The sequence below is a fragment of the Ochotona princeps genome, chromosome 17, assembly GCF_030435755.1.
Source record: "Ochotona princeps isolate mOchPri1 chromosome 17, mOchPri1.hap1, whole genome shotgun sequence".
In the NCBI taxonomy this organism is placed as follows: domain Eukaryota; kingdom Metazoa; phylum Chordata; class Mammalia; order Lagomorpha; family Ochotonidae; genus Ochotona; species Ochotona princeps.
In genome coordinates this window covers 927,407-937,933 of record NC_080848.1, presented here as the reverse complement: position 1 = coordinate 937,933, position 10,527 = coordinate 927,407, and the positions used below count along the sequence as shown (strand labels likewise).

General features: G+C 65.6%; 1 protein-coding gene across 1 annotated transcript; it reads left to right on the top strand.

Annotated features, from left to right (window-relative positions):
• Positions 1–6,175: 6,175 nt before the first annotated feature.
• Positions 6,176–9,411, top strand: CHMP6 (charged multivesicular body protein 6). Its single transcript, XM_058675486.1, has 8 exons — positions 6,176–6,321; positions 6,797–6,906; positions 6,980–7,067; positions 7,358–7,444; positions 7,802–7,867; positions 7,959–8,039; positions 8,586–8,640; positions 9,255–9,411. Exons 1-8 carry the CDS (start codon positions 6,259–6,261, stop codon positions 9,314–9,316), a joined length of 612 nt encoding a protein of 203 aa, XP_058531469.1. The 5' UTR covers positions 6,176–6,258; the 3' UTR covers positions 9,317–9,411.
• The last annotated feature ends 1,116 nt before the right edge of the window (positions 9,412–10,527 follow it).

Here is a 10,527-nt window from a genome sequence, read left to right as displayed (position 1 = left end):
AGGGGGAGACCGGCGGGGGTGGAAGCCCCTGGAGCCAAGTGGGGGCTCCTCCCCAGGAGCGGGATCCCTGATTCTGCCATCCTCGGAGGCTTGGGGAGCACTGCCCACAGATGTGCTGCCAGTCCCTGCAATGCCCCTGCCTGTAGCACGTGGCGCATGCGCTCGGGCACGCGTGGGGCCCTGCAGCGCCTGCCTGTGCCGCTGATGGCTCACCCTGCTTGGAGATGGGAGCTGGCGCCTGCTCTGCGAGGTGGACGGCGGCCAGGACCAGACCGAGACGGCCCCGGCCGGCCGACAGGGACATATTTCCATTTTCCTTGGGAGTCAGGATCATTCAGAAAGCAAGCGGGAGGCGGCTGGTCAGTTCCGCCAGGAGGTGATGAGAGACATGGTGGAGTTCAGGTCCCCTCCCCACGGGGCGCTGGTGCTGCTGGACGGTGGGGTCCACAGGGACCCTTCTGTCAGTGGGAGACACACTCCCTACCACCGGGGCTCCAGGGGAGCCCAGCCGGAGTCCTGTCTCTGAGGGTGACATACCAGAACCTTCTGGAAGCTGAGCTCTGCCAGCAGACACAACTGTAGGCCCCACGGCCAGCCCTGCCCCAGCTTTGTTCTCATGGGTCCCATGCGAAAACTCAATCATGGATGAACCAAGGCTCGCAAGAGCTCGCCAGGTCCGTTATCTCTATTTATTTTACCACACTCAGACGTGGAGTTGTGATGTGAAACCACGCGGCGGCCAGCAGTGAACTGTTAATAAAGACGCGTGCGCGGCAGCGGCCGCCCACCGGCCTCCCATGTCTGAGGTTGACTTCATGAAAAGCAACGGTCCCCCCATCCGTGGGTCCCCCCATCCGTGGGTTCACCCACAGACGCCCACGTCAGCCAAGAGCTGGCAGAGCTGCAGCAGCTCCTTGTCCCCACTCGGGGCACGGGGCCACCATGGGCCAGTACCTGCTGCCCCAGGACATGGCGAGAACTCACCAGGAACGGGACTGCCAGCGTCACAGGCCTGGCTCAACCTGCTGGGCCCAGCCTGGCAATTTTTTTTTAAGACTTTTTATGTTTTGAGAAAGAGAACACTCAAGCCCAGGGTGACCTCCAAGACCCTCAGGCAGCGGAGTCACACAGGGACCTGGTCACAGCTCTGCAGGCGGTTGGGCCAGCCTGCAGTCCCCAGAGGCACGAGGGCCCATGAGGCCCAGCTTGTCCCTGGGCAGTGATGGTCTCAGCTGCTGGGGGTCATACCCTGGCTTCTCAGAGCAGTGCCCCCCGATGTTGATGGGCAGTCCCTGTGTAAACCCAGGCATGCTGGGAGCCAGTTCCCCTACCCCAGGGGCTGCAGGTGTGTAGAGGACCCACAGCCCTGTGCAGGTAGGGCAAGGGTGGGGACAGACAGCTGAGTTTTCCCTGACTCGGGGTCCCTGGTGCTGCTGTGACCAGGCAACCGGGGTACACAGGGGATGCATGGGGCTACAGGAGACCAGGCCAGGAACTCGGGAAGGCAGCGGTTGCCATGGAGACCTGGAGGCCTAGCGGCTGGAGTGATTAGATTTCAGTTTGCCAGACAAGAAGGATGGACGGCCTTTACGCAGCCATGGCAGCCAAGCCCGGCATGAGAGTATAACAGTCTTCCTGTTAGAATTACTGCGTTCTGTACCAGAACCAGCACCAGCAGAACTCATTAAAATACCAGTGGGCGGCTGCTCAATGGAGTGGCTGGCTGCAAAGGCCACAGCTCAGGGCCAGGCTGCCGGCTAGCCACGGTCCAGCAGTCCTCACATCCGGGTTGGGGAGTGGGAACACACGGGGACTCCGTCCCACTGGACACAGAACCAGTGCAGGCCAGGGGCTGCCACCCCTGGGGACCGAGGCTCAGCACAGCACCTGCCCCTGGGGAGGGCCGGAGGAGTGGGCAGGGCCTGGGCAGAAGCTGCCCCCGCCTGGGGTTCGGAGAAGTCCATGTTGGAATCTGCAGCCAGCTGAGACCATGAGGGCAGCAGAAGTCCGGTAGCCACCCCCCCCCCCCAGCCACTAAGTGTGCAGGGAAGGGGCTGAGCTGCCCCTCTGCCCTCTTGCAGGGGAGGCCCATGGGCCGGACGCTGCCTCCAAGTCCTTCGACACAGGCCACCCTCGTTCCTGCCCCCCCAGACCCAGGAGGCCCTGGTCAGATCCCCTGACCCAGCCAGGGCCATGCATGCTTGGGAGGATGGGCCCGGGTTGCTAACCTGCAGCTCTAGCTACACCCTGACGGGGCGGGGAGCAGGAAGTGCGGGACACAAAATGCTGAGCTGGAGGGTCTCAGCCCGGAGGGCTCCCTGTGGCCCTGTGGCTGCCGCGCCCCCCGAGGAGGTCCCAAGCCAGCCAGACTCACCCTCCAGGGTGAGGGAGCACGGAGTGCCCAGGGCTGGCCCTCGCCTCCTCCCCACCCCCACTCTAGGCTGGGTCCCTGAGCTCCTCCCTGACCGCCCCAGGTCAGGGAGCCAGGCAGATCCCGGGGAACAGCTCAGCAGCCCAAGTGGGCAGGGTGGGACTGAGCCAACACCCTGTGAAGCAGGTCCCAGCCAGCGGCCCTGGCCACGCGGGAGAGTGTTCCCTGGGGAGAGGCTGTCAGCTAGGAGTGCTGTGAGACCCTGGCTGGCCCCCCAGGACAAAGTGGAGCCTCATGGGTGTGGGTTTTCAGATCAGGGCAATGGCTCAATGAATCCTTGCCTTGCAAGCACCGGTATTCCAAGTGGTCACCAATTGGTGTCCCAACTGCTCCACTTCCCATCCAGCTCCCTGTGTGAGGCCTGGGAAAGCAGAGAAGGACGGCCCAAAGCCTTGGGACCCTGTACCCACATGGGAGACCTGGAAGAAACTCCTGCTCCTGGCTTCAGATCGGCTCAGCTCCAGCCATTGTGGCCACTTGGGGAGTGGAGCAGTGGACAGAGGATCTTCCTCTGTAAATCTGCCTTTCCAATAAAAATACCCCCCAAAGAAAAAGATTGATTGGATAAAGAGAGAAGGTGCTTGCATTCACTGGGTCTCCCAGGTGACTGCAACAGCCAACCAGGAGCCAGGAGCTCTGCTGCTTTGCCTCTGGGTCTGCCCCTTGCGTTCAGGGACAAGCACTTGGTCCGTCCTCCACTGCTTACCCAGCTGCAGCAGCACGGAGCTGGGCGGGAAGGGGAGCAGCCAGGACTTGCACCTGTGTCCATGAGGGCTGCTGGCGTCGCACAGGGCAGCTTAACGAGGTGCCCCACAAGGCAGGACCTGGCCTACTCACCTTCAGTGAGGGGGAGGAGCAGCTAGTGGTGTGGGGCGGTGCTGAAGCTGCCCCCCGAGCGCTGGCATCCCACATGGCCCCACATCCAGTCCCAGCTGCTCCACTTCCCACCCAGCTCCCTGCTTGTGGAGGAGGTCCAAGTCCTCAGGCCTGTACATGGGCCCAGAAGCAGCCCATGGCTCCCGGTCAGCTCGGCCCAGCATTGATGACAAATGCAGAGTGACCCAGTGGATGGAAGAGGGGGGTGTGTGCGCGCGTGTGCAAGCCTGATTTTCAAAAAACAAAAAAGGACTTGGAGGGAGGTGGCAGACTCAGGAGTCATGGAGAAGCGAGGTTGGTGCGGGGTGTGGCGGCCGGAGTGTGGTCCTGGCCCCCTGCCCCCGCACCCCTTCCCCACCTCTGCACACCCTGCCCAGGCTCACGCACAGCTGTGCCCCCACCAGCATGCTCCCCTCCAGGGACCCTACCTCCCAGACTCGGTCTGCCTGGGGGTACCCCAGGCCGGCTGATCTGGCTCCCCGGCCCTGCCTCTGTCCCCGGGTCCCTGTGTTGGTAATGCCGCGGGTCCCATCTTGTGCACACACTGCTGCGTGGACGGCGCGACGCGTGGCAGGGTGGGGGGCCTTGCCTGTGTCTACAAGCTTATCCCTGAGTGCCACCTGCTCTCACCAGGGCCCCATAAGGCCTTTCCCTGCTCCCCTGTCCCCGCGGCTCCCGCCGCATGCAGACCCGGGTGAACAAGGGCTGGTCGGAGCACTGGGCGGGGGCTGGGATCTGCCCGCCCAGATTCGGGGTGCCCCAGGCCCACCGCCTGTGATCCCCGGGCCGTGCGCAGTCCTGCAGCGCCACCGCGTGGCCGCCGTAGGGCGCTGCTTCCTGCCTCGTTGGGCTCGCTTCACCCTGAAGCCCAGAGGGTGGCAACGCAGCGCCCCCCGCCAGGCTCTCCCTCTGGGCCGCCCAGCACCTCCAGGGCCAGCGACCTTTGCCCAGGCTGTCCTCACTGGAGGTGCCAAGCCGTGTCCCAGATCCCACCCACACTCCATCCCCAATACCCAGATTTTTTTTTTTAAGATTTATTTTTATTTATAAACTCAGATATACAGAGGAGGAGAGACAGAGAGGAAGATCTTGCGTCCGAGGATTCACTCCCCAAATGACCACAACAGCTGCTGCTGAGCTGATCCGAAGCCAGGAGCCAGGAACCTTCTCCAGGTCACCCACGCAGATGCAGGGTCCCAAGGCTTTGGACCGTCCTTAACTGCTTTCCCAGGCCACAAGCAGGGAGCTGGATGGGAAGTGGAGCAGCTGGGATTAGAACCGGCGCTCGTATGGGATCCCACCATGTACAAGGCAAGGAATTTAGCCGCTAGGCCACTGTGCCGGGCCCAATACCCAGATTTTTGAGGTCACATCCAGCTCCTGAAAATTGGCCTTGCTTGTTGGAATTATTCCAGAACGTTCCTTGGGCACATCTCTTATTCTCTGCCCTGCCCCCTCTGAGATCTGAGAAGGACCTAGGGGTGAGGGTGAGTGACCCTGAGCAGCCCGTCTCAGGTGACCAGTGTCCCAAGGAGCCCACCTGGGGCAGGTCCCAAGAGAGGCCCCAGGATCAGGTGCGCAGCCCATGGTGTGTGCAGGGACCGGGAACGGGGTGCGTGGCCCATAGGACCCCAGCACACACAGCAGCTTTTCTGTGAGGGACTAAGTAGCAGGTCCTGCAGACCTCCTGCACCTGCGGTCCCCTCCTGCAGCCCGTGTGTGTGACAGACAACCCTTCTCGAAGGGGAAGACCTGCACAGCTCAGCGTACCAGGGCTGGCTCCAGGCCCAGTCCGACCTGCGTGAGAGACAGGGAGAGCTTCCAGCTGCTGGTTCATTTCCCAAGTGACCACAACAGTCGGAGCTTCGGGGGTCCGAGCTCAGAGCCTGGAGGGTCCCCCACGTGGAGGCCAGCCTCCCATACATTATCAGGGAGCTGAATGGCCAGTGGAGCAGCCAGGACTTGAGGTGGTGCCCAGAAGGGACGTGGCATTGCAGGCACCGCCCGGGCCACATGCTCATGGCTGACACACGGGGTGGGGGCGGTGACTGTGAGCAATGGCTCTGGGGGTGTCAGACCCAGGGGCTGGGTTGGGCCACCCAGCGGGACCTTGGGGTGGGGCGCCCTTGCCAGCTGTGCCAGGCCCACCCCTGCCTGGCTGGGCTCTCACTTGGGTGCACCCCAAGAAGGGCCCAGGTGAGGGGAGACCCTGCTGGTCCTGGCCATCCTGGGGACCTGGCTGTGCCTGTGGGAGAGTGGGCGTCCATGGCAGCAGCCTGCCGGACCCCATCAATCCGAATGTCCATCCCACTCATGGGCGGCCAGTGAGACTCTTGCTTCCCCGCGTGGGACAGAGACAACCCCTCAACCCGGTGGCCCGGCCTGCCGTGGTCACCGCCATGGCCGCCCTGGCCTGCCCCAGAGGGGCCCCACCCACAGCCCGGAGCTCCGGGGGACGCTGGGGAAGCCACAGTGCCAGGGGTGGGAAACGTCCCCCCACACCCAGCTCCCAGGGGACGCCTCCTCCCGGGACCGCAGAACGCCCGGGGGCGGTGGGGTGGCCAGAGTGTGGCGTCCCAGCCCGCAGGGGCTCCCAAAGGGGCGCCTACACGGCTGCCCGGGCCCGCTGGGTCTACACCCGGCCGGTGCCCCTCGGACACAAACAAGGAACCCGGGGCCGCTGTCCCCGCGGTGGCCCATCCCCGAGGGAAGCCGAAGGAGGGTCTCCAGCCACGCCGCCCCCTGGCCGGCCCCCCAGGCCGGGGCGGGAGCAAGCGGTGGTCAGGGTTAGATTCGTGGCGGCCGCGCGGACTCGAACCCGGCGCGCCACCTTGGCGCTCGGCGGCGCGAGGCCCGGCGCGGCCGCCGTCGGGGGCGGAGTTCGGGCTACGGCGGCCGCGAGGCGGCGGCGATCGGGCTCAGCCGGCCGGGGCGCGCCGGGCGCCGCCGCCATGGGCAACCTGTTCGGCCGCAAGAAGCAGAGCCGGGTGACCGAGCAGGACAAGGCCATCCTGGTGCGCTCCAGCCTGGGGGAGCCGGGGAGGGGGCCTCCGCGTGGGCTTCACGGGGCGCGGGGTGCTGCCGGCGGGGCTCCGGGCCGGGGTGACGCGCGGCGCCCACCGCGCCCCGAGTTCCCAGCGGAGAGAGGGAGGCGGCGGGGGCGTCCGGCCGGGTCGCCCCTCGGAGTCCGGCTGAAGGACTCGAACCCGAGCCAGCCCGGGACTCCTTGCCGCACCCGCCTCCTCTTCGTTCACGCAGGCCTCGCGTCCCCGTCCGGCCCCCCAAGCCGGGCCCGGGCGTGCGGGGCAGGCGTCCTGCCCAGGGCTCCGGGCTCTTCCTGACGAGCCCAGCCTCGGGGCCCGCGCGTGCAGCTGGCTCGGGCACCGGCCCGGGTGCCCCCTGCCTGGCGCACAGGGCCACCCCCGGGCGGCACCTGCGGGGACCCCGCGTCTCCAGCCTGGGCCAGAGCGGGGCTCCCCTCTCTCGCAGCAACTGAAGCAGCAGCGGGACAAGCTCCGGCAGTACCAGAAGCGGGTCACGCAGCAGCTGGAGCGGGAGCGGGCCCTGGCGCGGCAGCTGCTGCGGGACGGCCGGAAGGAGTGAGTGGGCGGCGGGGGGCGCGGGCCGCGGGCCGGGGAGGGGGCGCCGCTCACCGCCCCGCCTCCTCGGCAGGCGGGCCAAGCTGCTGCTGAAGAAGAAGCGGTACCGGGAGCAGCTCCTGGACAAGGCGGAGAACCAGATCAGCAGCCTGGAGGCCATGGTAAGTGGGGGCCCGGAGCCTGCGCCATCCCCGCCCTGCGCCCCGCACCCTGCGCCCATCCCCGCCCTGCGCCCCGCACCCTGCCCCTCAGCCCCACCCTGCACCCTGCTCCCAGCCATGGCCTACCCAGCCCCTGAGGAGCTCATCAGAACCTGCGGGCTCAAGGGAGCTGAGGTCGGGAGGGAGGGGACGTGGACAGTGGTTGGGGGACGCTGTTTCCAGGAGTTGCCCGTTGCTGCCCTGGGAAGTCCGGCCCGCCGGGCTCCTGAGCTGCAGGGCACTTCTTCCAGGTGCAGGGCATTGAATTCACCCAGATTGAGATGAAGGTGATGGAGGGGCTGAAGCTGGGCAGCGAATGCCTCAACAGGATGCACCAGGTGGGCACGGGGGCCTAGTGACGGCAGGGCAGGGCCGTCCCCGGGATGTGGGGCGGAGCTGGGCCACACCTGCTGTCACTCCCACTGGCCAGAGGTCTGCCTGGCCACTTGCCCCGAGCGGGTGGGGTCAAGGTGTGGCCAGCCTAGGTGCCCCTTAGAGGTCACTGCCAGCCCAGGCTCCAACAGGGAGGTGCTGCCCGCTCTGTGCTCTGCTAACTGCATGTGGGTGGCCTGCCGTCCTGTCTGATGCCAGGGCCAGGGCAGGGCTTGCCTGAACAGGGGCATGGCATGTGCCCTGAGCCCAGGCGTCTTGCCATCGCAGGGTGGCCCTACTGACCCCTGCCCGGCCGTTTGCAGGTCATGTCTCTAGAGGAGGTGGAGCGGATCCTGGATGAAACGGAAGAGGCCGTGGAGTACCAGCGGGTAGGTGTGCTGTGTCCACGGTCAGGCTGTCACACCGGGGCTGGGGGTTGTGGGAACCCAGCCCGCCCCTCACCGCCCTTCCTCTTGGCAGCAAATCGACGAGCTGTTGGCAGGAAGCTTCACCCAGGAGGATGAGGCGGCCATCCTGGAAGAACTGAACGCCATTACCCAGGTAGTGGGTCCCCGCCCTGCCCGTGCTGCCCCCAGGCTCTCCTCCGTGCCCTGTCGGCTGCTAGCCAGGCAGGCAGCAGCAGGACAAGGGTGCGTGCCAGACTTGGCCGCCTGACCTCTCTGCGTGGCTGAGGCTGCTCCATGCTCACACATGCCATGCACGCCGAGGTTAGGAGCTCTGCTACAGCCCTCATCCGGGGCTCTGTGTTCCCTGATGGGGGACTCTAGGGGAGCTGCCTTGGCTCCCCAAATCCTCACCATGACCTGCAGCCACCTGGGCCTGGACTGCGGCTTGTACCCTGGGTATCCGTATGGCTGGGGAGGGCGGACTGCAAGGTGGCCCTGCACATGGCGGGGCACCCAGTGGACAGCAAGCCTCAGGATCCCTCAGGTGTGGGGCCTGGCACAGCCCTTCCCTGCCAGCAGGGTTTTAGGAAGGCTCAGGGGTCAGCTGGCACCCCCGAGCGTGGCGGCTTCCCTACCTGGTGACAGACGCCAACTGGTGTCTACTGGCCAGAGCGTCTCATGGCCTTACCTTCCCTCACAGGAGCAGATTGAGCTGCCAGAGGTGCCCACGGAGCCCCTGCCTGAGAAGATGCCAGGTACTGCCTCTTCCCTCCTCCCTCACACACAGAGCTCTAGAAGGTTCCACAGGTTCAGCCCTCACAGAGCTCTAGAAGTTCCATAGGTTCAGCCTCATACACACAGAGCTCTAGAAGGTTCCACAGGGTCACCCCTCACAGAGCTCTAGAAGGTTCCACAGGGTCACCCCTCACAGAGATCTAGAAGGATCCACTAGGTCGGCATTCACAGCTCTAGAAAGTTCCCGCAGGGTCAGCCTCACACACACAGCTTTAGAGTGAGCAGGAGCCCCAGCCAGGGTCTTGCTCCTCCTGCTGCAAAGGTGGTTTCCCCCAGCCGCGCCTGCTAGGCAGGTGTCCACAGTGGGGGGTGGGGGGCTGCTGTGGGGTTGGACCGGGCCCTGGGGGCTCTGGATGGCCTGAGGCTGCCAGCTTAGCGTGTGCACACACTGGATGGAGCCAGGACGAGGCTTCCACCACAGCCAAGACACTCCCCGGGGCCGCCTCCAGGCAGCAGTGGGCACAGAGGACCAGGCTTCCCTGGTAGAGTGGTGCTGTGCCTTCCCCTGCCGGACCACATGAACCTGCTCCTGTGTTACCTTGCCCACTGTGATGTGCCTGTGTTTCCTCCACAGAAAAGGCCCCTGCCAAGGCCAAGGCCGGGCCCAGGCAGGCGGAGCTGGTGGCAGCTTCCTGACTTGCAGACCCCGGGCCTGGCCTACCGTGTCTGGGTGCACGCTGACTGCACGGCTCCTCCAGGCCTGGTGGGTGCGCCGGGCAGTGAGGCTGACAGCGGGCCATGCCGGGCCATACCAGGCCAGGCGCGGCCTGCACTCTGGCCATCTATGGATTAAACGGAAGCCTTCGACCTGGGCCAAGCCCACCGTGGCAGCTGAACCAAGGCTCCCATGGTGGCCACTCCTGGTGCTTGCTGACCCAGCCTGGACGGCTCCTGGGTAGGGCTGTCACCGTCAGGCCCCAGGCCCTTGCTTCCTGTCATTCTGGGCGCTGGTGGCAGCTGCGGCTGAGGGCCAGGCCAGGCCTGGCTGTGTGTCATGCCGCAGGAGTGCACAGAGTTCCACCGAGTCCCCGCGGAGACGCAGCTGAGACGGAGACCATCTGCCAGGCAACCTTGACACTGGACAAGCGAAGCTGCCACCCAGCAGTACTGGCCACCGCTGCCCAGGCCGGCGCGGGGTCCTCCGCCCTAAGCGTATGCACTCAGCTCAGCGTGTATTAAAGCTGGCTACCGGCCACCGCTGCCCTGTGTGCTTGGCACCACAGTGCTGCTCGTGGGGGGGTGGCGGCTCCTGCCCTGACAGTGACCCTGACGGCTACCACCCTTGACTGAGGCTCACCCCTGAGCCCCACGGCACCTCTGCGCAGCGGCCAGTCAATCTTGGGGCTGTGTGCAGCTCATGTGGGCAGCACTGGAGGTCCAGTGTGGGCACTGCTCCAGAGCAGGTGCCAGGGGTGCAGGCAGCTCCCTGCAGAGGACAGTGTTGCCCTAGGATGCGGCCCAGGCTGGAAGGTGGAAACCCGCGTCTTGTGACAGCCGCTGCTGGCCATGATCCATGCGCTGCCTGCATCCTCACCTGCCGGGACCTGGTAGGACATGGAGGCCGAGTGCTGTCATCACAGGGCCTGCCGGACAGGCGGCTTCCCCGGACCTCACTCTACCACTCCTCTCCGTGGACCTCGTGGGGTGGACATGCGAGTGTGGGGCCCCTCACCTGGTGCTCCTGAGTGTTCTCCAACCTCTTCCTTGAGTCATCTTGGGGGTCCCTGTTCTATGTGGGGCAGGCCAAGCCCCACTCATGTACAGCCACCCATTCCCACCACAGGAAGTCGCTGGCGCTGTCTGTGGGGACTCTGCCAGCCCCTCCACCTTCCCCAGAGGGGTGGGGT

Coding starts and splice junctions, on each gene's coding strand:
- CHMP6 (XM_058675486.1), top strand. CDS start 6,259: ATGGGCAACCTGTTCGGCCGCAAGAAGCAGAGCCGGGTGACCGAGCAG. Junction 6,322..6,796: donor AGCAGGACAAGGCCATCCTG/GTGCGCTCCAGC, acceptor CCTCTCTCGCAG/CAACTGAAGCAGCAGCGGGA. Junction 7,445..7,801: donor GCCTCAACAGGATGCACCAG/GTGGGCACGGGG, acceptor GGCCGTTTGCAG/GTCATGTCTCTAGAGGAGGT.